The sequence below is a fragment of the Uranotaenia lowii genome, chromosome 3 (genome assembly GCF_029784155.1).
Source record: "Uranotaenia lowii strain MFRU-FL chromosome 3, ASM2978415v1, whole genome shotgun sequence".
NCBI classification, from domain to species: Eukaryota; Metazoa; Arthropoda; class Insecta; order Diptera; family Culicidae; genus Uranotaenia; species Uranotaenia lowii.
In genome coordinates this window covers 16,632,129-16,659,688 of record NC_073693.1, presented here as the reverse complement: position 1 = coordinate 16,659,688, position 27,560 = coordinate 16,632,129, and the positions used below count along the sequence as shown (strand labels likewise).

The window sequence follows — 27,560 nt, the reverse complement described above, 5'->3', positions numbered from 1 at the left end:
CATAAATCAGTATTATAAAATAACGATTGTCATTATCTTCTTCCTAAGACACACGAAAGATTAGCTTTATAGTTTTGGATTATTAATGTACGATTAAGGTAGTCTTTTTTCCATGAGATGGAATCGTTTGGGCGCACTTTACGATACAGCGAACGGGTCGTTAAGTAGAGTAACCATTCATTTTGTTTGCTTTTTTCTTTATCAAAATTGTAACTAAACGATAGATTTTATCGTTATTTAATCTTCAATTTCATATTTTGCTGACGGTACAGCTGATCTTCTAAAGATCTTTCAACAATTAAAAATTATAAAAGGTACCTTCTATCTTCGATTATTAATATTCCGAATAAATTCAAAACATCAGGATTTTTTCACAACTGTTTATTAAACATTTTTCACAGAATATTGTTGTTCACATATAACTGACACATATAACTTTCACAACCGAAATTTCAGGTTTGGAGCAGTCGAGTGATTCTGCCAGGTTTTGTCCTCCAGCTCCATTTTTTTGTCTGCTCCATGATTTTAGAGACGCCTTTGACCGCTGCTCTCCAGCCAGCAACGTTTCATCGACTTTGCCTAAGAATTCAGGCCTGCGAGACACCCGTCTACCTGCGCCTGAAATAAAATTATTCATATTTTGAAAAATTAGTTACTAACAATAAATAAGTCGGTGTACTCACCCTCGCACAACCGGAACCGGCGCTGCCGGCTACTGATCCCTTGCTACGTCGGAACCGGTGCTGTTGGCTGCCAGACCGGCTTAAAACAGTTATATTTACGAAAACTGTAACGGGAGAGAATTTTTTGCGGCACAAATTCGGCCACGTGTGATATGACAGCAGAAAAATTTTGGGCGCGTTGCTAAAATAATCAATTTTATTTCATGATTATTAGTTTTATCTTCCAGGAACAATATTTTATCTTATCGGCGCGTTGCTAAATTACTCATTTAGTTTCTTGAAAGATTAATCGTATCTTTTAGAAATAGTTTTTACTCGTTTCTAGCGAAGGCACATTAGCGATGACCCTAAAGAAATTCTAACTATTAATGTAATCAGAACCGAATAATTCGAAAGATTCATAGTATGGTTTTCTGCTATGCGGGTTAGTGCGATAGAAACCGATAGAAACGAATCCTGCTCTCGGGCTTGATCGATTTCGATTGGTTTCGATCGATTCCGATTGGCTTCATTGAACGTCAATTGGATTAGTTTCGACCAAAACATTGGCTGAGTGAACAACGATTTACCAATCGAAATCGATTGAAACCAATTTCAATTGGCTATTGAACGGGCCTAATATAATCTCGTTTTCGATCCTATCATCTGTCACTGACAAAGCACGACTTCAAAATTTATCGTTACCAGGGGTGCCAGAACATCTTTTTTTTTTTTTAATTTTAATTTTATAACAGAAACTTTAATTGTAAATATTTCCATCTAAAAATTGTTTTTTGAATCAAATGTTATTTCATTTATTTCATTCATTAAGATATTAGATTTAGATTCACGTTTTCTGAGCTATGGTATGAATTCTAGAAAAAAAATTCTGTTGTGTTTCAAACTAAAATCACAGCTCTCAAAAATACATCTTCTATATATATAAAAATGAATGTTTGTCTGTCTGTCTGTTCCCTATAGACTCGGAAACTACTGAACCGATCATCGTGAAACTTGGCATCTGAGGGTTTTTGGGGCCGGGGATGGTTTCTATAATAGTTACAAACCGCTCCGACTTAAGGGAGGGAGGGCTTCCATACAAAATTTGTAGTTTTTCGAAACAAACTAAAGTCATGACATCCATTTTCTTGAGATTTTTTTTCCTTTGGGCGGTTTGTTTTTCGTCTCCAAGGTCGAGGCGTCGCGAGCCAACGTCGTGAGAGGATAGTAACCACGACATAGCATACTGATCAGTGGAATATTTTGGCGCGTATTTCTCAACCAAGCATATTTTCAATGCAAGGGATGGCGATATGAAGCCTTGATGTGATTTTTTTCTACTTGATTCCTAGCTCATTTGTACAGCACATGGTTATGAATGACGCCTAGATGTGATCCAGATTGACATTTTGCCGATCGAATAAAACATAGGTATACATTATTTTTGCAAAAATCTGAAATTGAAAAGTCATTGAATCCATTTTTAGAGATTTTCTTTTCTTTGAGCGGTTTGTTTTTCGTCTCTGTGGTCAAGTAAACGTCGTCGCAAGTGGATAGTAACAAAAGCATACTGTTCGTTGATCGCTGGAAAAATTTAACAATTAGGCGCCTGTTTCTCAACCAATTACCTTATGCACGTGGGGGCGATATGCAACCTAGATATGTTTTTTCTTGCTTAATTGTACACAACACGTGGAAATAAATGACGCCTAGATGTGACACGGATTGGTATTTTATCAATCGAATCAGCAATTGTTGTATAAAAAATATAAATTTAGTTCTGATGCTAATGAAATAATGGTATGACACTTTGCGGAAAATTGAAAAAAAAAATACAGAAAGTAAAGAATTAACATACAATTTTTAACCCATTTTACCTACAAGGTTATTTTAGAATCATATTGATAACAGAAATATGAATAAGATGTTTTCTACAGAGATAGATCGGAAACATTTTGTTGAACATGAACAAGTTTTATCAAGCGCCATTTAAATTTGAAGAAGATAAAAAAAATCGGATCCGACACATGAACTGATCAAGAGCCTTTTCTTCAAATTGGATAAGATAGGACTGACGTGTGCATAAGTGAAAGGTATCAGTGAAATAAACTTATTTTTATTGATAAAAAGTGAGGGAATTCATTTTCCGACAGAATTTTAATTCAAGGAAGACTAGAGCATGTTCAAACGTTCAACTTTTCTCTGTTACAAAAAAATAAAAAATTATGTTTTCTTCTAGAAATTTTTACTTCGGCCCAAATACACAACTGAAACGAATTAAGAAATGAAAACGGGAGCTTCTGCTTCTAAATAATTCTGAAAAAAAAACATCGTACTTTTTGCTTACATATCAATTCAAGTACGTATTTAACATGAAAAGTGTTTTTTTGTTACATGGCTGCATAAAAGAGACTTTTGATTCGCTTCTTTTTTGAAAAGTGAGACTTTAGAGTGAGAGACTGATATTCAACTGGAAGCAAAATTTTTATAAGAAATTTTTAGTATACCCTTAAAGTGTTAAAAATAATATTTCCTCCTGTCATCTTACACGGTGGGGCAAGGGCAAACGTTGAACTTTTAAAAAATTCATCTTCAAAATGATTCAATATGTTGGATCGACTAGAAGGGGTATTCTGAATGTTGAAACGCAAATGGGTATTAAAAATTTGTAATTGTCTTTGTAATGAAGGTCATTTGCTTTGAACAGCATTCGTTAAAAGTGGAGTAACAAACATAAATTTATACTGCAGGAATACTGTAGATATATCCATATATCAATGAAACTTGATAAAACAAACAAACCGAAGTACGTATTAAATCAATTTTAAAGCAATTACTCTTACGCATCTGAAAATAAACTTTGCATTTACACTTGCCCCAATATACGGGACAAATGATAACTAAGATATTGTTTTTGCCAACATTTTTGAAAATTTGACTTTTAAAGAGAAATTAAAAAACGCTGAGAATTTATTCAGTTATGCAACTGATTTTTTTTAATATTTATATTTTTTGCTTTAAAAAATTTATTAGAAAATCAGAAATTGGCACTGTATAAAATCGATAATTTTCATACAATGACAGGTGCTCTTTGGGAAAACTTCAAGCTGATATGTCTCATGTTCACGAGTTTGGCATATGGCGAAACATTTTTTAACATAATTTTGGCGCAAAAAGGATAGATATTCAAAGATAGATATTCATAATGCTTCGAAGGGCGAGGATGCTGAAAAAAGCTGTTTGAAAATGATCATTAAAAAACCTTTTCATCGTTTTTTGTTCAAATTTCTATAGCTTTTCTCGATAAAGTACAATGCGAATCTTTTTCTTTCAATCAGAAATTTATGTAAACTCGAGCCGGGTTAATCAGCCTACCTTCTTCAAGCAGTGGGGGACAAAATTGGAAAAGATGGGGGAGCTCTCATGTAAGTTTAAGATAAAGAGCTTTTCAAAGAAGGGACCACATTTTATCAGAGGGTTTTTTGCGTACGGATATTTGGCATACCTCAAAAAAAGATGTTACAAATGTTTTTATGGAAGTTCGTAACTTTCCACTTTGGAAAAAGGGTGAAAAATCTATAAATTTTAACATTATTTAAGTCATTATGTAGCTTTAAAAACAGAGTACAAATTTCAGATCTTGAAAAACAAATTAAAAGATCAAGTTTTAGTAAATAATATATACAATCTTTGAATTGCAATTCGGAACTCCAACTTCAGCTCTCATTTCAAAGTTGTTGGATTTGAACTATGATGGTTGACTTAAAAAAATGCTTACAAAAATCTAAATTTGAATGAATTTTTACAAATTACATTTATTTTTGGAATGTGTAGCAAAGCACACCGGGTCAGCTAGTAGTAAATAAATAAACGTCCAGAAGTTTATAATTTTAGTCTAACAACATACATGGGAGCATTCTTCTATGTTACTTTCTCTCGGAAGCAGCCTTTTAATACCTCCGAACATACAGCATATGGTAACTTAAAAATAAGAATAAAGAATACAATTTAAAAAAAAAAGATGCCCTACCATGTGTTTCAAATAATTTAACCTTTATCCAGATTGACCTCTGAAGGAATGAAATCGAGTATATTGAAAACATAATTGGGTAAAATTACAATCACTCGAGTTAAAAACGTTTCGGTAATCTAGGGTCCAATAATCGGTCAAATTAACAGTAAATTTTTGAAAGTTTTTATTATTATGCTAATTTTAGAAATTTTGTCAATAAGTTCAACTCATTTTGGCATTTTTGACAAATTAGTAATGTTTTCAATTTAATAGTTTTTACCAGTCATGTCAAAAACTGTCAAAATATGCTAAACTGACAAAATTTTGAAAATTTACAAAATTCACACATTTATTTATATAGTTTTTGTTTTTTCCCATTTATTCAATTTGGCATTTTCATTCAATTCGTCATTATTTTTTTCAATGATTTCAATTTTGTCAAATTTGTAAATTTTATCATTTTTGTCTTTTTGGCATTTTTTTCAATTGGTTCATTATGTTAGTTCTGTCAGTTTTGAAAGTATGGTTAGTTTTTGTCATTTCAGTAAATTTCGTCAAATTTGTAATTTTTGTCGATTGATTTTGTCATTTTGAGGAATTTCATTTATTTCTTTACTTGGTGAATTTTTTAGATTTATGAAAAATTTCCATCATAGCCTTTTCCAATCGAACGAAGGATACAAATTTCTGAAAAATGTATGAAAAACGAGAAAAAAGAGAACTTTGAAGCGCGTTTTCTCGAAAACAGCTTTGATGCACGTATAACTCTTTAGCTCTAAGGGCCTCATATATCACGGGTATAGTATCCCGATCAGAAGAGAAAAACGAAATTATATCAGGAAGAGATATTTTGATATTCAATTTTATCCTATCAAAATGAGCTATAATTTAGTACTCGTAGGATTGCTAGCATTATATAAAGGTTATATCTCAACCAGATAGGATTTAGACCACCAAAAAATGCAAAAATATAAGTCTTGCATGCATATGTTACCTATATCTTATTTTGATAGGAACAAAATTGAGTATCAAAATATCTCATCTTGATATAATTTTTTTTCTCTTCTGATCGGGATAAGAGCTTCAAAGTTCCAATAAAAGGTTTCCATGCAAGCAAACTGAGACTAAATAACTGTTTGTATCAAATGAGATAAGGACTATAACGAAGATTTCGATATCAAAGCTATATCTGAATAATATAATAATATCTTATTGAGATGGGTTTGAGTTGTAATTTTGATGTGGTCTTCTGATCGGGTTCGCACTTAAATAACTTTTTGGGACGACAATTCAGTTAACAAATCTGTTTTGCCATTTCTTTGGTTGGACCATAAACATATTCACAAATCGGCGTTTTTAAATTTAACTAAAAAACTATGAATTACCATAGTTTTCTGATTTTTTGGAGAATAATGAATTTTTCTGAGTTGATTCGGCGGAACAAAAATTTAATTCTTTCTTTTGTCGCTTGGAGTTGACGCAAAACTAATCCAAATTTTCAATAAATTGAAACAAATTGGACAAAAGCATGCTTGAAATATATTTCTATACTAGAATTTATCAATTTTTTCTAATGAATTTAAAGAATAATACAATATATGTGATTTTTCAAAAATATGCTTCTATTTCATCAGAAATCTTTAAAAGTATACATAGATTTTTTAAAAGTGATTTCTGCAACTTTGAAACATGTTCAAAAGTATAGTATTGTTTGAAAAATATATAAAAAATACCGGAAATCTTTAGAATGCTTGTCTTAAGGGAAAAAAACTTTATCATAGATATTTTTCAAATAATATAATCATTAAAACACTTGTTGGAATCATCAGTAAGTAGCATGTTTAAAACCAAATTTTAGAACATCCTGATTTATAGTGCACAACTTCATCATAAAAAACAAACGTTACAAAAATTCACCAACAATCCAAAGTTGATGTTTCTTCAAAGGCGTTTATAAAGCTTAATTTAATTTCACAAGATGTACTGCGCTTTAGGTCGAAAGAATTCTCCCTGGCTTAGATTTTCAAACGTTTAAGTTTATCCAATTTTTGCTTTCTCCAGACCAGCTCTAAACGGAGGATTTTCTCAACAAATTGATTTTCTCATCCAACAAAATCCGCCGGAAATTGTTTCGAATCGGTATAGATTGGACAACACCATCTGGTCTTTGAAACATTCCAAGGAAAAGCCCGAAGGCGAGTAGTAAAACGAGCTAGAAATCTAGGACCCGAGCCGAGACTGAGTGAGTGAGTGAGTATAATTGGATAATGCTCACACCAATTTAATCGAGCAGCCGAACCGGAGCGGAAAAAATCACACCTACACCAAACTCAGCTTTCTCCTCTAATGAATAATTGAACAGTCATCATGAGCTAGTCGTGACCCGCCCTCTCCTTCCCACCTTTCTTGGGAGGGTCCTCCAATTGAATGAATGGTCCAACAATGGTGGCAATCATCGACAAGGACATTTTCCGCTTGCCTCGAGATTCCTTACTGAAAAAGGGGTGGATGGATGAGGGAGGGTAAGATTCAATGAATGGGAAAAACAAATAAGTGTCCCAGGAATTTGATGGGCTAAGAGGGGAGGGACACCTTCCTCGATATCCTTCAGCCGAATCGTCAAAAGCCAGAAGGGTCAATCTATCATCGTCATTATTTAGCTGAATGAAATTGTTTTCTCACAAGTTGTCACACAGGAAAATAAAATAAAGGACTGGTGAAAATGAGGCGTGAAAATAACAGTCTATACTATAGGCTACAACAGAAGTTCAATCACTTACTATGCGTATCGAATTTCCTGATTATCGTTTCGATGAGCGTCGTCTTGGGGGCGACGTGTCCTCGTCTGACTGGCATCTTTGACGCTGGAGGATTTCTCGTTCAACTGGTTTTATTTACGCCCTTTCGAGAAGTTTCCGCTTTTGTTTGGAACGGTTTGTGTTATCCTTGTTTTGGTTTATTTTCTCCTTCCTTCCTTCCTTTTTTTTATTGCGAGTAGGGGGGGATGTGCTGTTATCCTTTGTTCAGCAATTGATGGCGTTTGGATTATGCACTATTTGAGACTGGGTTTTACGATTGATTCTGGAGCTATGTAATAGACTAAATTTCGATTTACGGCACTAATTTTTTTTAAATTTAAATTAGGATGCACTAAATATCACTAAGGTTAAATCTTTTTGAAAGAAGAAACTTTGAAAGATAAATGCTATTTTTTCGTATTTGCTTGATACTCTAATCCTAATGCACTATCGACTAGGTAATAATCGGCGATTTTTATTTTACTTGCGAATTTGTATAAGAGCTACTTAATTTTTCTACGAAGATTTTATTGGTAAAAGGCAACGATACAACTTTTTATTTCTATTATTACTTCAAATATTCCCTACACTCGTTAGCGTTTGACGATCCACTTTTCATCACATATATACAAAGACGATTTCCTTCCAGTCTCTCTCCGCCGGTAGTTTTTCGTTAACTATCAAGCTATTCCTTTCATTTTGCTTCATTTACTGTCACTAACACTGGCTCCGATTCACTCTAAGGCAAATATTTCTGAAGCCACACTTTTCCATTCACTTTTTTCCACTCAAACTTCTTAACCCACTTTTCTTCAACAACACCAGCTAGTAATTTTCCACCGTCGAAGTTTCTTCAAGTTTGATGCATTGTTTAGCTTTTACACCTCAGAAGAATCAGGGCTATCTTTTGCCTCCAGCAGATGATAAACATCTTCCTTAGAAGAACCCATCACGGTCCCATCAGCTTAATCCATTTAGACTTCGCAGTTTCTGCTGCTGCTGCATCTTTCTTCGGCATTTACAGAAGTGGTGATTTCTCCAAAAAGTTATTCCAGCTTCAGAACCTTCGTTGGCATTTTGAGTTTATTTTTCGAACCTTGGGTGTCGAAAGATGGTTATCAGCCGATAAAGCGAGTGTTTTGTTGTTCATTAAAACTTAGCTCAGGCGACGGTTACTGGAAAGATAAGAATGAAAAAAGTTATAATTAATACTTTTTACCTAAGAAAAACTCAAATATATTTTCAAACTCTTAAGTAGAATGACACAATGTTTTAAATCAAGTGAATGTAAAAAAATGAATCAGGAAAAAGAGAAACAATCTTCAACAAATTCATTTGAGTTCATTTGAAAGTGCCTTTTGAAATAACTGCAAAAAAAATCAGAATATTTCTCATATTCAAACAAAAATGACAAAAATGACAAAAATGACAAAAATGACAAAAATGACAAAAATGACAAAAATGACAAAAATGACAAAAATGACAAAAATGACAAAAATGACAAAAATGACAAAAATGACAAAAATGACAAAAATGACAAAAATGACAAAAATGACAAAAATGACAAAAATGACAAAAATGACAAAAATGACAAAAATGACAAAAATGACAAAAATGACAAAAATGGCAAAAATGACAAAAATGACAAAAATGACAAAAATGACAAAAATGACAAAAATGACAAAAATGACAAAAATGACAAAAATGACAAAAATGACAAAAATGACAAAAATGACAAAAATGACAAAAATGACAAAAATGACAAAAATGACAAAAATGACAAAAATGACAAAAATGACAAAAATGACAAAAATGACAAAAATGACAAAAATGACAAAAATGACAAAAATGACAAAAATGACAAAAATGACAAAAATGACAAAAATGACAAAAATGACAAAAATGACAAAAATGACAAAAATGACAAAAATGACAAAAATGACAAAAATGACAAAAATGACAAAAATGACAAAAATGACCAAAATGACAAAAATGACTAAAATGACAGAAAAACAATGACACTGATAAAAATGACAAAAACTACACAAAAACTGACTGATGCCATATTATATAAATTTTAAAAATTATAAATAATTACCGTCAAACGGGGCATCATGCAACAGCGGGGTTCGATGCAACATTTATATAACACTACATTGAATCAATTTTTAATTTAATGTATTGTAATAAATTTATCTTTTAATGATAACAAAATGATGATGACATAATTTCTCGCATCTTAAGCTAGTTGTCTTAAGTTTTTTTTTTTTATGTAAAATTTGAAAAATCGAGCAATAAATGTACAAATTTTAACATTTTTTTATGCCGAAAAAAACTTTACCTAGTATGACGGATCGGCTTGATAAAATTACCTACAAACTTTTTACAGGTTTCCTCATGTTAAACCAACATTGTTGGTGTAAATATATTTTTCGAACAATCACCCAATTTTTTTAAATGAATATTTTTAAAATTCAGTTAGGTGTCTGGGGTTGAATGCAACAAAATGCAAATCAAAGAAATACCTTGTAAATCTCGTTTCCATGTGCTGGAATATGAATGATTTGCATCACGCGTTTGTAAACATTTAAATTTCATTCATCCAAACATTTATTTTCATGATTTCAGCTTGTAGAATTTTTCGTAGCATTATTTAACCCCTAAATGTATGCAGCATCCTTATTTTCAGAAAAAAATGTGAAAATTTGTTTTTACAGACCCAAAAACTACTGCAATTGGTGTTGTCATGCGTAATGGTCTTTAAGGCATCGCAAATATATTAAAAACTATGAATTTTCTTACGTGTTCATAAGATTTTTCATTAAAAACAAAGTTTGTTGCAAGTTACCCCATTTTCTAAGGAGTGTGAAAATCGCATGTTTTTAGAAAATTAAAAATAACTGAGGAAACCTATAATTTTTTTAACTACGCCAATTTGATGCCCCAGCATCCTTAAAACTTTTGATGCATAAAGGATACGATTAACTGTGAACATAGTGAAGTTTTTTAGAAGCCATTGAAGTTGAAAATTGTTGCATGTTGCCCCAGTTGACGGTATATTGTATAATCTATATGTTAGCACAAAATACACTCAAATTTTTATTCAACAATAGTTGTAAATTTTGCCGTCAACCGTGGTCTAGAGGATAGCGATAGTGTTCTAAGGCAGCGGTCATTAGATCGAGTCTCAGTCACGGCATACATAGTACTCTTTCCAGGACCGTTGGAAGAACTGCCTCATAGGGGGGGGTTTTGGTGACACAATTTTTCTTAGAACACTTTTGCTTGGAAATTGCATACATAAAGAATAGGTAAAAAAAGTGATACTAATAGTATCTCATTATTCGGGTTAGTTCTTATATATTAATAGTTATTCATTTCAAATCATTACTTTCGGAAAAAAGTCCTTAATGTGAAAAGGGATCTTGAAGGCTTTAATTGAAAAAGAAACTTATTTGGGGTTCAAACTAGATTTATTTTTAACTCTTGTAAACTCGATACATTCAGATTTCAGTTTAAACTTTTTTTTTTAAGTATCTATAATATAAATAATGTTGAACAACAAACAAATAAAATATATTTCCTGAACCGGAAGATGCAGTTCAAGTAATTTAAAAACATTAAATTATCATTTATAATTTATTTCAGCATTGAAATCCTGTGAAAAATTGAAACTTAGATTAGATTTTGAACCTGAATACAAATTTTGAATTCCTATCCTGACTGAAAATTCCGAATGATGAATCTCTAATATTTCGTTTCTGGATCACCATTATGGAATTGTGAAAGATTCACTTCGGCATAAGAATTAAGAGTAAAAATTTCAAAACCAAATTTTAAAAATGGTTTATTTTAAATATTTTTTTTATTATTCCGGAATGATGAGTTTCGAACATGTCAAATGAATCTTATTTTGGTTTTAAATGCAAAACCAAGATTGGGATCATTATTTTGTCCCAATGATGAACCAAACTGAAAATCGAGAACTATAAACTGGATTCAGATTCCACAATTCGGTCACGGGTAACATCCGAGCAGGGAAAATCTGGGCTATTTTATATAAAAACCTTGCAAAATCCGGGCACACGATTTCCAAGTTTACAACCCAAAATCTGGGCAATATCCGGACAAAGCAAGGAATTCTTCATTCAAAATTAAGAAGAAAATACTTGAATAGTTGTTTGTTTTCATTGAAACACATCAGCCAGTTGATTTGGATAAGCTTTGTTAAAAAAATCGTTTTGGACGCAAAATACGAACTTGTTATCACGCAGTTTGAATTTTTCTTTGTATTGTATTCGGGCAGTCAGCCAACCTTACCGAGTCTAATCTTATTGAAAATTCGATATTGAAGACTATATAAGGACTATTCCCGAAATTTATGCACCAACTTTTTATGTGAATAACTTTGGATAGCGTTTTTCGAGGACAGTCTTTAAGATTCTATCAACAAGTGAGAAAATTTTTGAAAATCTATAGCAGAATTGAGGACCTGGAATAAGATTCGAGGTTTTGGTCTTAATTCTGAGTCGAGATTGTTACTCTTGATTAACTTGGGTCGTTCATCGAAATTCTATTATGAATTTAAAATTTAGAGTTTAGAAAAGAACATTTTGCTTGACATTTTTGGACCCTCATGGCGGAGGGGGGACGGGGTTTAACCCCTAAAACACCCCCCGTTTCTACGGCCATGACTCTTTCTGTGGGCTCGTGGTTTTATCATTTGTAAGATACTATCCATCGTATCCTTGAAGGATGTACGCCTTAGTGTTAAGTTAAAATTTTATCTCTTCAAAGAAACATGAAGTTCATATATGTGAGATCATATATGTGTGTGTTCACAAAATACACACAAAATTTTATTTAAAAGTACCAATGGATTGTGAAATTAATGCGACATCTCAAATAAGTATTTAAATCAGTAGAATGTTTTATGCTAGACGCCTACCGCTTTTGTGACTGCAAATAATTGCATAATATCCAACTTTCAATGTGACGCCTTTGATTTTAAATTTTCGTTTTCAGCCTGATTGTTACACTTTAAGGAACACTCAAAATTTGCAAAATAAATAACGAAATAAATTTCTTCTGAATTGAACACGAAAGTTCAGGTAATCAAAAATAACATGTTTTATAATTTTTTCTTACTTATTTTCCTGCAGTCCTGAATGTTTAGACAAATGTAGTATGAATTTTAGGTAAACGTTTCGAATGTCTATGTACAAATTTAATTTAACAGAGTAAAGGTCGCGGTACACAATAAGTGAAATTGAAAATTAAGAATCTTTTTTCACCAATAACTAAAAAAAACAGAATTTTGTTTTGTAACATTGTGGAACCCATGAGGAATAGTTAAAAGAAGATTTTAAAACATCCAAAAATGTTTGGATTTCAATTCCTCTGATTTTCACCGCGGAGTTTTTATCATATAACGGGAATCGAAATAAAACATTTTTAAGAAGTTTTTAATACTGAGACCGGCTCAAAATTCAGCATTTCACTGTTTCCCATCGATTCCACCATATTAGATATCTGAAACGTTTAACTTTTTTGGGTTATTAACAAAATAAGAATGTTTATTTTCATTTTAACTTCAGGTGTACCGCGACCTTGAATTGAAAAGCTTTGCCGCGAAATTCATTATATTATATTTATTACATACATATACTGATTAAGTTTAAGTTTTTTCACAATGGATTAATCTGATTGCGGTTAGCTCAATTTTACTGAGTCAGTTTTGTCGTATGTTTGTTTAATGTATGCATGTTTTAATGGTATAGATTCATCACCTGCAAGTCAGAAGGGTTTTTAACATTCATAGGAATATATCTCATATTTAAATACTTTCCCATGTCAAATTTGATTCTATTTGCCTCATTACTTCTCCAGTTAAACCAACAAAATTGTTTTGTAACCCCTTCTCTATTTTCTGTGTATTCCCTGAAAGAAGAGTGGTGTTTCAAATAATCATAGAACCGTTTCTCGTACCCAAATGATTTCCCATGTCATATTTGTTTCCATTTTTTAAATAAGTTCTGTGTTTATGCAACATAATTGTATAGGAGCTTCCCTATTTCCTAACTTTATCCCCAATTGAAGGAGCATCAAATAAGCATATAACCTTTTCTCGTATTCAAATTCCTTGTCACGCCAAACTTGTTGTTAAGATTAAGATGTTAAGCGTTTGGTATCTTTATATCTACCATCTTTAGGGGAGAATGGGGATACTTGGTCCCTTTTTCTTATTTTCATCATATCTTTTAGGGAAAAATTTGCAGATGCCGTCTATTGCATTTTTTGACAGCGTGTTATTTCAAGTTGATTTGCTGTAAAAGTTAGATCAAAACATGTACCCGTACATGATCTAGAACCAATTTCGTGGGACTAAAGAATATTTTGAAAGTTAAAGGAGACTCGATCCTTTAATCAGGGTGCCCTAAGCTTTGGCAAAAATCATGCGAAATCTTATGGTAAAAGTTCCATCTACTGTTTTGGTCATTGAGTTTTCGTTTCACAGTTTATAACTGTCGTACAAAAACAATTCTAAAAGTTTGTCTATTACCCTATATTCATTGCATAATTAAAGGCGCAGTTTTTAATTTTCAGATAAAAGCATTTTTTTTTAGTCCTTTTTATCAGAATATTATTGGATTAACATAAGTCATTGAATTAATATTAATAATTTCGTTCTTAGCAATTAGAGATGTACCGAATATTCGGTCGGCCGAAAATTCGGCGCCGAATACCGCCAAAAAGCCGTTAAGCCGAATCACCGAATAGTTGAGCTAAGTATTCGGCCGAATATTAATTTTTTCAACAAGAGAATTTTAAAAAATTGTCAACTGATGTTGGATATATTTTAAAATATGCAAAAGTAATGTTGAAAAAGCTCCAAACCCATCAAAAACTTATGGTTTCAGTTAATCATTTCAGATATATCCGTGTATCTTTCACTGTAGATAGCTTTATATTTTGATTGTCGTTATTCGAAATTTTTATTGATATATCCAGGTTTGCCCATAAATCCATTAAAGAATTCGATAGAAATAATAGCTGACCAGGATAGCCAGTTATTTTAAAAACTTTCCGGATTTTATAAGGGTTTATTCAGATTATTTGTAAAATCAAATAAAAAACTCAAATTTCTCTTCAAAATTTTTTAAATATTTTTTAGAGTAAATTTTAAAATAAACAGGATTTTTTTGTTTAATCCTAAGATACGATTTAAACACTGCTGCTGTGATTCAATAAAAAGGTTAATTTCAAGTAATTTTCGAGTTTAAAAAAAATGTCCAGACCCAGCCGTGTGGATACGTGTAGTAGAAAGTATGGATGGTTGAAGATCACCGTTCTTTTTGGCAACTATTTTGGGAGACATCTAATGAATCGACGTATATTTAATTCGATATCAAATAAGCAGTTTCAAATAGCTCGGCACCTGTTTTGACACGTTTCGTCGCAGATTTCACAGGAACCCAATCTCTTTGGTGATAAACGTTCTAAAAGCGACAAGTTATTTGAAGTCCTTTCAGCCAATGGTGAAATTTTGAAAATCAAAGCGAAGATCTGATGGATTATAGATACATCTGATTGAAAATAATCGACTTAAAACATGAGGAGCATTAAGATGGAAGAATTAGAAGAAAATTGAAATTATTGATTTTGTATTTCTAAGGAAAACTTAACAGATTGTTCGACCGAATATTCGGCCGAATATTCGTTTGGCCGAATAGTTGAAACGGTCATTATTCGGTATTCTGCCGTTCGCCGAATACCACTGTTCGGTACATCTCTATCAGCAATGATGAACATCCATTCAGTAGAATAATATATCTCTTTCATATTATACTCTAACGATTGACATATTAGAATAAATATTTTTATTATATTTTTTTCGTGTGGGAATTATTTTAAAATCATAAAAAAAGATCTTCAAGTCACGTTTTGTTAGATTTTTCAAACAAAGTGCAATATCTTAAAAAATAGTTTTTTTTTTAATTTTTTGAGATAACAGGTTTGTTGTTTTGTTCTATTTGGCTAATTTTTCTAGATCATTTTATCTATTTTAGACATTCCTGTTTCGAGATATAACTGAGGAATTAAGTATCCCCAGTATCCTCATTCTCCCCTAATGATTGTTTTTGGATAATTCGAAACAACACCAAAGCAAAGTCAGGTTGGTACTAAATTGTCAATTGTCTATTATACATGTCTGAAAACGATGGTTTCGGGAATGTTTTTTTTTTTTCTAAATTCGAAACTTTATCACCGATTTTTGTCAAAACAATATTTCGGTTATTTCGCCACTAAACATATTTTTTTACATTAAGATACCTTATTAACAGGACGAGATTTGTATTCAACTTTACAGCTTTTCATGAAACGTAACATAATGAACATTAGTGAAAATAAGAAAACAAATGAAATTTGCAGTTTAAGTGTTTTTCAAGGGTTCATCGGTTATACATATGCATTTTCAATCAATAAATTTATTGAAATTTTCTTTAAAACATGTTAGCATAAAAAAGCCTTTTTGTAAAAATTTTCAGCTTTCAATCACCATATAAAAGATTCGTGTTATTTGTATGGGAGAGTGGGGAATCATGGGCCACTTTTTTTCGTTGTTCCATAACTTCTTTATTATAAAAGATAAAATGAAAATTAAAAATGGTATGGTTTTCTATATTTTCAAGGTATCATAAGGTATTTTTTTTAATTTTTTAATAAGTTATTTTGCCCAAATTCTGACTTTTTGAAAAAAAAAGCAATAGTTTTTGGATTTTGAAAAATGGTGGGGAATCGTGGGCCACCAAATCCAAATTGACCAAATAAGATGCAAAGTTTATGAGTTGACTCAAAACTGTGATTTCCTAATTCATTTCGTTATTTTAAAGCAATTTCAGATGATGAAATAAAAAAGAGAGCTGTGTATGATCGCATAAATTCCAAAAAATGGCTCGCGAACGTTTTGGCAAAATTTCTTATACAAGATGGACAAAATATTTTTCATAACTCTTCATTTGGCATAAGAATACTTTACAGATAGGTAAAACGTATTTTATGTTCTGAAAGTGTATAAAATCATAAAAATATAGGTGAATCAAGATGTGTGGCCCACGATTCCCCACAAGGTATGATTTGCAAATTGGTTGCGTTTGTGTGACTTATTGATGTTTCATCAAAAATTCCTTTTCCATGTTAAAGATCATGACAAAACTAAGATCATAAGCGTATGAGCACATTTTTGTTATGCACTTTAGGTTCCCCATCGATGAAATTAGCGGGTGTTTTTTTAATTATGTAAGCAATTTTTCTAACTTTTTTTAGCTTGATAAATAAAAGAAGCATATGATGCGTATTTCAGTCAACAACATATAGGAACATATGCTCACGCAAAGCGACGACGATGACAATTGGTTTGAGATTTTTGTCTCAACACACATCTGAGATATTAAAAGTGGCCCACGATACCCCACTCTCCCCTACAGTTTATTAAAATAACAGATACTCATCCCATACCTACATTTTTGCTCTTTGCTTAGAAGAACTTGATAAAAATGCTGAACAAAACGAGATGTGCTCGTTTAGCAAGCACTCTAAATTTAAACTAGCTGACGAAAATAATTTTAAATTTTGTGGAGAAAACGATGCAAACTGTGCAATTTGAAATTTCAGTGAACAGATAGGAAGAAAATTTATGTTGAAAAACATATTTAAAAAAAATTCGCCATGTTTCCCGGTAGGACTTGAACCCACATCTTGAGCCTCTCCATGTAATAACATTTTACTAAATACAGGTAACGATCTGGCATATGCAAGTTATACTGGTCGAGTGTTGAAGTCTATCGGTTTGAAGGAAATTGTTATCTCGTGTGATCATCAGCATTTTCGTTGTCTATTTTTATTCACATCATTTCAACTTACGGTAGTTGAATTCATATTTCGAATTGCATTTGCCGTATTTGGATCTTCAAATTCAACCAAGTTGCATCTTTGGGTCACATTTAAAAAATATAATATCGTGAGTTAAAATTTTGTTCGTTTTAGTTTGATTCTGAAAAAGCAACCAAGAACCATCAATTCAATAATGACTGAATCGGACCACATCCTACGCTCGAAAACAAGTCAAAGTTTTTCGGGAGGAAAATCTCACCCACGTCGTCATCTCGCCACCACAACACGAGTTTTTCGATTTCGAAACAGCACTATCGATTCCCAAACAACCGGAAAGCCCTCGAAAAATCCAGCACCCGGAGCTGCCAAAACCGCGGATGGACGTCCGGAAATCGAACATTTTTTACTGTTCATTGATTTTCCCGTCGTTTCTGTTTGCGGGTGCGAATTGTTTGCAATTTTTCGGACGGGTGATGTTTTTTATGCTAATACTTAAGTGGGTTGAAAAACGAACGAAACAACAGAAAATTTGATGATGAAAACCTGGTTTGCAAAATAACGACGAGCAACGTCCTCCTGATGGGTTGTACGGTTGTTGGGTGTGAGTGGGTTGTTTTCGGCAATTTTTCCAACCCCGCATCGGCCGGTCGGTTTTCGATTGAAAAGTTGAAATTGTCTGCCCGATTCCGAATGGAATGTATCGCAATTTTTTTCCCGCTCCCCGCCACCGGTTCCAAAATCGGTGACGCAGTCCATAAAGTGGAAGCATTTATGGCAACTCGAGAAGGGTAAACTAATTTCTCTCAACAGCTCCCGATTTGGGGGCTTCTCGAGCACCGGATTTGGGGAAATTCAATTGTGGAGAAGGTAGGGGTTCAAGGATAGTTGTGAGTGGTTTTATTTTAAACTACAATCATTCGTGCTACAATGGAAGATACATGAAGGCACGGAGGTGTCAGATGGATTCGAATCAAAATAATATTTCGATCCGTTTATGGAAATTTTTCCAAAGGATGATAGCTGTATGCAAAAAAAAACTGCCAGATCAATAAATTACAAATTGGCACGAAAACTGACTTAAAGCATGCAAATTGTTTTGAAATCGGCGCAAATGCGAGGCAAACGCTAGAATGAATTAATTTTTTGCTCCCATTTCCGCGGGACAATTCTACACTGAATGAAATTTCACCCGTTCCATGAATGAATTTATTTTTGACGACAAACGTGCAGTTTTTTCTTCTCACTTTATGATGGCGTGGATCAAAATAAACAGAAAATAAATTCTTTTTTCTGTGGCGAAACCAAGTCTATTTTCATATCTCATGGTTATAATTATGATTCGACTAATTAAACCATAGCTTGATTTCACTTCTTTCGTCTCAAGTGTTTTTTGTGTAGTATTGTGTAAATATGATGGTTTTTAACTCCCGTGCGTCATAGAAACTTTAACCCATGAGAGTTCCTGGAGTATCAGTTTGACAATCCTGACTAAAACTACTATGTCTCTCTTGTTTCTTAACCGATTTATACAAAATTTATAGTTTTTGAAACATCGTGATTTAAATCCAATATGTTTCTCACACAATATTCACCTACAGCACTTCAGTTTTCTGTTGTCCAAAGTCTAAGATAGAAAACTCGAAAAACATGCTTCGGACTGTAGATCATATACGGAATACTAGAAAAAAATTCCACTCAGTGTCCAAGAAAGCTGAAGTTAGAAGCTACACGTTGCACACAAAGATATATTTTTTAAAACGAATAAAGACCATGGCCCATGAAATGTAGAAAGTGGTGCAAAGCTGTAATTTGAAATCAATAATGCATCCAAATTGTAATTTTTGTAATTTTTGTAATTTTTGTAATTTTTGTAATTTTTGTAATTTTTGTAATTTTTGTAATTTTTGTAATTTTTGTAATTTTTGTAATTTTTGTAATTTTTGTAATTTTTGTAATTTTTGTAATTTTTGTAATTTTTGTAATTTTTGTAATTTTTGTAATTTTTGTAATTTTTGTAATTTTTATAATTTTTGTAATTTTTGTAATTTTTGTAATTTTTGTAATTTTTGTAATTTTTGTAATTTTTGTAATTTTTGTCATTTTTGTCATTTTTGTCATTTTTGTAATTTGTGTAATTTTTGTAATTTTTGTAATTTTTGTAATTTTTGTAATTTTTGTAATTTTTGTAATTTTTGTAATTTTTGTAATTTTTGTAATTTTTGTAATTTTTGTAATTTTGTAATTCTTGTAGTTTTTATCATTTTTGTCATTTTTGTCATTTTTGTCATTTTTGTCATTTTTGTCATTTTTGTCATTTTTGTCATTTTTGTCATTTTTGTCATTTTTGTCATTTTTGTCATTTTTGTCATTTTTGTCATTTTTGTCATTTTTGTCATTTTTGTCATTTTTGTCATTTTTGTCATTTTTGTCATTTTTGTCATTTTTGTCATTTTTGTCATTTTTGTCATTTTTGTCATTTTTGTCATTTTTGTCATTTTTGTCATTTTTGTCATTTTTGTCATTTTTGTCATTTTTGTCATTTTTGTCATTTTTGTCATTTTTGTCATTTTTGTCATTTTTGTCATTTTTGTCATTTTTGTCATTTTTGTCATTTTTGTCATTTTTGTCATTTTTGTCATTTTTGTCATTTTTGTCATTTTTGTCATTTTTGTCATTTTTGTCATTTTTGTCATTTTTGTCATTTTTGTCATTTTTGTCATTTTTGTCATTTTTGTCATTTTTGTCATTTTTGTCATTTTTGTCATTTTTGTCATTTTTGTCATTTTTGTCATTTTTGTCATTTTTGTCATTTTTGTCATTTTTGTCATTTTTGTCATTTTTGTCATTTTTGTAATTTTTGTAATTTTTGTCATTTTTGTCATTTTTTTCATTTTTGTCATTTTTGTCATTTTTGTCATTTTTGTCATTTTTGTCATTTTTGTCATTTTTGTCATTTTTGTCATTTTTGTCATTTTTGTCATTTTTGTCATTTTTGTCATTTTTGTCATTTTTGTAATTTTTGTCATTTTTGTCATTTTTGTCATTTTTGTCATTTTTGTCATTTTTGTCATTTTTGTCATTTTTGTCATTTTTGTCATTTTTGTCATTTTTGTCATTTTTGTCATTTTTGTCATTTTTGTCATTTTTGTCATTTTTGTCATTTTTGTCATTTTTGTCATTTTTGTCATTTTTGTCATTTTTGTCATTTTTGTCATTTTTGTCATTTTTGTCATTTTTGTCATTTTTGTCATTTTTGTCATTTTTGTTATTTTTGTCATTTTTGTCATTTTTGTCATTTTTGTCATTTTTGTCATTTTTATCATTTTTGTCATTTTTGTCTTTTTGTCATTTTTGTTATTTTTGTCATTTTTGTCATTTTTGTCATTTTTGTCATTTTTGTCATTTTTATCATTTTTGTCATTTTTGTCTTTTTGTCATTTTTGTCATTTTTGTCATTTTTGTCATTTTTGTCATTTTTGCCATTTTTGTCATTTTTGTCATTTTTGTCATTTTTGTCATTTTTGTCATTTTTGTCATTTTTGTCATTTTTGTCATTTTTGTCATTTTTGTCATTTTTGTCATTTTTGTCATTTTTGTCATTTTTGTCATTTTTGTCATTTTTGTCATTTTTGTCATTTTTGTCATTTTTGTCATTTTTGTCATTTTTGTCATTTTTGTCATTTTTGTCATTTTTGTCATTTTTGTCATTTTTGTCATTTTTGTCATTTTTGTCATTTTTGTCATTTTTGTCATTTTTGTCATTTTTGTCATTTTTGTCATTTTTGTCATTTTTGTCATTTTTGTCATTTTTGTCATTTTTGTCATTTTTGTCATTTTTGTCATTTTTGTCATTTTTGTCATTTTTGTCATTTTTGTCATTTTTGTCATTTTTGTCATTTTTGTCATTTTTGTCATTTTTGTCATTTTTGTCATTTTTGTCATTTTTGTCATTTTTGTCATTTTTGTCATTTTTGTCATTTTTGTCATTTTTGTCATTTTTGTCATTTTTGTCATTTTTGTCATTTTTGTCATTTTTGTCATTTTTGTCATTTTTGTCATTTTTGTCATTTTTGTCATTTTTGTCATTTTTGTCATTTTTGTCATTTTTGTAATTTTTGTCATTTTTGTCATTTTTGTCATTTTTGTCATTTTTGTCATTTTTGTCATTTTTGTCATTTTTGTCATTTTTGTCATTTTTGTCATTTTTGTTATTTTTGTCATTTTTGTCATTTTTGTCATTTTTGTCATTTTTATCATTTTTGTCATTTTTGTCTTTTTGTCATTTTTGTCATTTTTGTCATTTTTGTCATTTTTGTCATTTTTGTCATTTTTGTCATTTTTGTCATTTTTGTCATTTTTGTCATTTTTGTCATTTTTGTCATTTTTGTCATTTTTGTCATTTTTGTCATTTTTGTCATTTTTGTCATTTTTGTCATTTTTGTCATTTTTGTCATTTTTGTCATTTTTGTCATTTTTGTCATTTTTGTCATTTTTGTCATTTTTGTCATTTTTGTCATTTTTGTCATTTTTGTCATTTTTGTCATTTTTGTCATTTTTGTCATTTTTGTCATTTTTGTCATTTTTGTCATTTTTGTCATTTTTGTCATTTTTGTCATTTTTGTCATTTTTGTCATTTTTGTCATTTTTGTCATTTTTGTCATTTTTGTCATTTTTGTCATTTTTGTCATTTTTGTCATTTTTGTAATTTTTGTAATTTTTGTCATTTTTGTCATTTTTGTCATTTTTGTCATTTTTGTCATTTTTGTCATTTTTGTCATTTTTGTCATTTTTGTCATTTTTGTCATTTTTGTCATTTTTGTCATTTTTGTCATTTTTGTCATTTTTGTCATTTTTGTCATTTTTGTCATTTTTGTCATTTTTGTCATTTTTGTCATTTTTGTCATTTTTGTCATTTTTGTCATTTTTGTCATTTTTGTCATTTTTGTCATTTTTGTCATTTTTGTCATTTTTGTCATTTTTGTCATTTTTGTCATTTTTGTCATTTTTGTCATTTTTGTCATTTTTGTCATTTTTGTCATTTTTGTGATTTTTGTCATTTTTGTAATTTTTGTCATTTTTGTCATTTTTGTCATTTTTGTCATTTTTGTCATTTTTGTCATTTTTGTCATTTTTGTCATTTTTGTCATTTTTGTCATTTTTGTCATTTTTGTCATTTTTGTCATTTTTGTCATTTTTGTCATTTTTGTCATTTTTGTCATTTTTGTCATTTTTGTCATTTTTGTCATTTTTGTCATTTTTTTCATTTTTGTCATTTTGTCGTGTTTAGCTTTTTTCATTTTTCAAAGTTTCGTTATGTTTCGTTTGTTATTCTTCTATCAAAACGTGTCTTGTTTTTTTAAATTAATTTTAATTTTTTTTGTTCAAAATATTAGCGATCTGCGTGAACATTTAAAAAATGATCATAATTTTCCTTTAAATGGTCCCAACAACTTTCGTTTTGTGATTTCGATCGCAAATTTATAAAACAAAGGTTTGATTTGATACATTCAAATTTCAAGGCTATAAATATCGACTCTCTTATCTTTTTGAAATGTATCCTGCCAAAACAGTCTCGTTCGAAAAGCTATCCTAACCCCGTGACCGTAAATAGCGTGCTTCTGTTTTCCCTCCTCTGAACGAAGGAAGTAATCAGTTTGACTAATTTCTGTGGGCAACTGATTTCCGACATTGGCTTGTGGGTCTGAGTTGTTTGAGTTTGTGTGTGTGTTGGACCACGGATAACTGAGCTGGCATGCCTTTTCACAGCCCCTGACAGGCGACGTACAGGAAGTTGCACTTCTGACAGTTTTTTGACTGCTTTCGGGGCTTAGAGGTTCGTTAAATTCGATTGTGCTCCCTCACTCTAAAATACATACTTTGTGTTGTTGAGTTTCGTGGTTTGCCACCAAAATGTTACGAAAAACGGATACAAAGTCGTGGGATCATCACTTTTGATGGGTTGCATTTCGATTATTTGTGGAACCTCCAAATGGGGTTTGTTTTTGAAAGGGAATGAAAGTATTCTGGTATCTGCTTTTTTATCAAGGATGGGCGAAATTGTATCTGTTTTTTTCTATCAGTCACATATTTCCATTGCTCATCATCAGCGAGCGAACGATGAAATTCTATCAAAAAATGCTAATAACCCGTCAACCCTTCAAAGGGTGGCGGGAAACATCACTTAAGCGAACACATTGCCGCGAATGTTGCTGATTTTTTGCTTTGAAACAGAAATGATAAAATGTTCTATTTCTCCTGTTTTGCCCGAAGTGTTCGTCAGTTCCAAAAAAACTGAAACAAGCAAATCGAGGAAAATATAGAAACATAGAAATACTATCGTCATCAGTCTTTTTTTTTTTTTTCTTTTCGTGGTAACAGAATCACACGATACAACCACGTTCCAAGAGGCACAAATTTGTCAATACTAAAAAAGAAATAAAACGTCCTGATACTACAAACTACATTCTAGGAGGCAGCAGAGCCAAAAAGCATTTCGATACACTTTACTATCCGCAGTGAAGAGTTTCGTTTCGTTGCTCGTTTTTCGTGTGTTGGGTTTGGTGGCTCCTATCCTTTTTGGCTTCGAGAGGAAATGAGTTCATCATATATGTGGTGATAATTTTTCCGTCCCTAAATTTTCTCCTCCCCCTTTCTCTCGCAGCGGAGCACTCAACGAAGAACGAAAAAAAAATCCACCGAGCAATCGATTTGCTTATAGCAGCACCAGCTGTTTCCGACCGACCTTCTGCTCTCTCCCCACTAGTCCAATCATCCCCCCTTTCTAGGCACAAACATTGTGCCTGGCACGTTCTTTCTGGCTCTGTTCGTGAGAATAAAACTAGCGGCATGAGAAAAAAAAGAAACAACCCTTCATCAGGATCTATTTCGCTATACTCATTTTCTCTTTCCGACCTCCCTTTTACCTACAGCCGCCGGCATTCGCCCCTCCCCACCAAACAATTTTGATAGTATACCTCAATATTTTCCGCAGCACCAACGGTTAGTGAAGCTTTTTGCTGGCTGCCATTCCGGCCATTCTCGTTGCACAGAGCAATCCCTTTATTTACGAGGTGGGTGAAATTATTCCTCGGTTAGCTCGTTAAATAGTTTCTCACTCGGGGAGCTCATTTCTCTCTTTGTGGAATGATTCAATTGGTGTTTCAGAAAAATCTTTGAATAAGGATGTGATCAGAGTGCGGCTCCTTGTGGTTTACATCGATGCGAGTAGAGACTCATGGATGGCTTCATTAATGACTTCGTATCAAGAAAAAATTGGTTGGAATGAACCGCTATCGTTATCTACCAAAGATCTAAAGCTCATCGTCAAAAATGATAAGTTTGTTTAGAGCTCCAGATAGATCTTCATCTCTAGGTGGTTTCAACATAATTGATTATACATTATCAATTTCCAATTTGTATGCAGAATTTCTGGGCAATAATATTTTTTACTTGACTTAAGTTCTGATCATAAAAATTCAATATAAACTCGCTTTCAACCTTTAAGTTAGCCTTCAAACTGTCATAAATAGTATTTTCTCAAAAGTTATAAACGTACCTACAAATTAAATCCATAAAAGTTGTAGGGATGAGATGAAGGATATGCAGAAAAATAAATTAAATTTAGTTAAATAAAATAATAGTTGTATTCGGCAACAATGAAGATAAATAGAATAAAATTAATGTCTGTGGCAACGTTTGCTATTTTGACAACACTAGGCAAACAAGCGGCAGACGTGTCTACGTGAATCTCTGAAATGAGATCGTAAAATCACGAAAATGGCGTGGCGTGCTTATTCTACGCACAGATAGCACAAACATTTAAAGGCTACTGCTGCTGACTGCTTTTATTTGGCCTTCCGGTGGAATAAGACGGATTGGCTTTAGAAGCGCAGTTTAAGGCTGCTTCTGCTGATTGTTTTGAGCTGGCCTTCCGGCGGAATAGGACGGAATTGGCGTAAGAAGCGCGGATATTTAAGGCTGCAGCTGCTGATTGTTTTGATTTGGCCTCCCGGTGGAATAAGACGGATTGGCTTTAGAAGCACAGGTTTTTGAGGCTGCTGCTGCTGGTTATTTCAATTTGGCCTTCCAGTGGAATAATACGGATTGGCTTTAGAAACGGAGATTCTTAAAGCTGTTGCTGATGATTGTTTTGATTTGACCTTCCGGTGGAATAAGACGGATTGGCTTTAGAAACACAGATTTTTAAGGCTTCTGTTGCTGATTGTTTTGATTTTGCCTTCCGGTGGAATAAGACGGAAATGACTTTAAAGAGCAGATTTTTACGGCTGCTGCTGCTGATTGTTTTGATTTGCCCTTTCGGTGGAATAAGACGGATTGGCTTTAGAAACACAGATTTTTAAGGCTTCTGTTGCTGATTGTTTTGATTTTGCCTTCCGGTGGAATGAGACGGAATTGTTCTGTTATGTTTTTTATGATTTGGCGTTCCGGTGAAAAAAGATGGAATGGATTCGAAGCGCAGATTTTCAGGCAGCTTTTGCTGATTGTTTGTTTTTATTTGGCCTTTCGGTGGAAAAAGATGGAATTGGCTTTGAAAGCGCAGCATTAAAGGCTGCTGCTGTTTATTGTCTGCTTCGATTTGGCCTTCCGGTAAAAAACGGAATTGGGTAAGGAAGTACAGATTTTTAAGGCTGCTGTTGCTGATTGTTTGTTTTGATTTGGCCTTCTGGTGGAATAAGACAGGATTGGCTTAAGAAGGGCAGATTTTTTAGGTTTATAGTGTAGGTGATAGTTTATTTTGAATAAGCCTTCTGGTTGGGTAGGCTATTTCTAAGAATACTATCGAATTTTTCCGGCTCTGGAAAACAGAGACAGAGTGACAAGAAAAGGTTTGAGAAAGCTGTTGCTAAGAATGTTTTTTTTTTAGGATTGTTCCGGCTCTGGTTTACAAAAGCAGAGCGACAGGAAAAGCACAAATTGGGAAGAATATTTTCGGATGGGATGCAGAATATGCAGAAAATGAAAAAAAAAACTATGATTTGAAAAGCTTTTGCAGCGAATGGAATATAGAATTGAGATGAGGGATATTTGGGATATAAAATTTTGTATTTTAGAAAATCAAAAGCCTGTAAAGTCTGCTTCATTTAATATTGGAACAAATTCTTTTGCTCATTGTGGCGCTCTTAGTGGACGGATTTGGAAACTTTTTTCACCCACGTGTCGGGAAATTCATTACCTTTCACCATGTATTTATGTCATAACACCAAACGATAGCATTTTGTAAACAACCGCCATGGAAGCCGAACGGAGAGATCAAATTGTGCACAGTTTTCTTGAAAATCCATTGTTGTCGGCATCGAAGCTAGCTAAACAGGTTAAAATGCCCAGAAATATCGTATGGTGTGTTATCAAGCAGTACAAGGAAACATTGACGACGGCTCGGAAGCTGCATTCGAAGCGTCGGAGTGGAACTGTCGACCGGAAACTGCGTGGGAAAGTCATCAAGGCCGTCAAGAGGAATCCCAATCTTTCAGACCGCGATTTACGGTGCGACGAATTCGTCTCCGGGAAGGAATAAGGTCATTCCGAGCCAGCAAACAGCCAAATCGGACGCTGAAGCAGAACAATGTGGCCAGAATCCGTGCTCGAAAGCTGTACGACCAAGTGCTGACCAAGTTCAACGGATTTATTCTGATGGACGATGAGACCTACGTGAAGGCGGACTTTGGGCAAATCCCAGGTCAAAAATTTTATTTGGCGACGGCTCGGGGGGATGTACCTGCAAAATTTAAGTTCGTGTTTGCGGATAAATTCGCCCGCAAGTACATGATTTGGCAGGGGATATGCAGTTGTGGACAGAAAACCAAAGTCTTTCTCACTGACAAGACAATGACATCGGAAGTCTACAAAAAAGAGTGCCTACAGAAACGGATTCTGCCGTTTATTCGTGCCCACGACCGTCCAGTAATGTTTTGGCCGGACCTCGCAAGCTGCCATTACAGCAAAACGGTTATGGAATGGTACGCAACGAACGGGGTCAGCGTAATACCAAAGAACCTCAACCCCCCAAACTACCCCCAGTTCCGGCCGATAGAGAAATACTGGGCAATCACGAAGCGGAGGCTTAGGGCAAAGGGAAAACTTGTTAGGAACATGACTCAAATGAAGAACTGGTGGAATCAAATCGCCAAAACGGTGGACGAAAAGGATGTGCGCCGCCTAATGTGCCGTATTACG

At 32.4% G+C, this 27,560-nt stretch overlaps 1 protein-coding gene across 9 annotated transcripts in view; it reads right to left on the bottom strand.

Moving 5' to 3' along the window:
• Positions 1 to 27,560, bottom strand: part of LOC129757875 (potassium voltage-gated channel subfamily H member 7-like) — a 505,815-nt gene that overhangs the window by 431,617 nt on the left and 46,638 nt on the right. For all 9 annotated transcript variants that reach the window (XM_055755238.1, XM_055755232.1, XM_055755237.1 and 6 more), the window contains exon 2: positions 7,455 to 8,647. In XM_055755238.1, coding sequence (XP_055611213.1) covers positions 7,455 to 7,530 — 76 coding nt within the window. In that variant the 5' untranslated portion in view covers positions 7,531 to 8,647. The remainder of the gene's footprint in view (positions 1 to 7,454; positions 8,648 to 27,560) is intronic.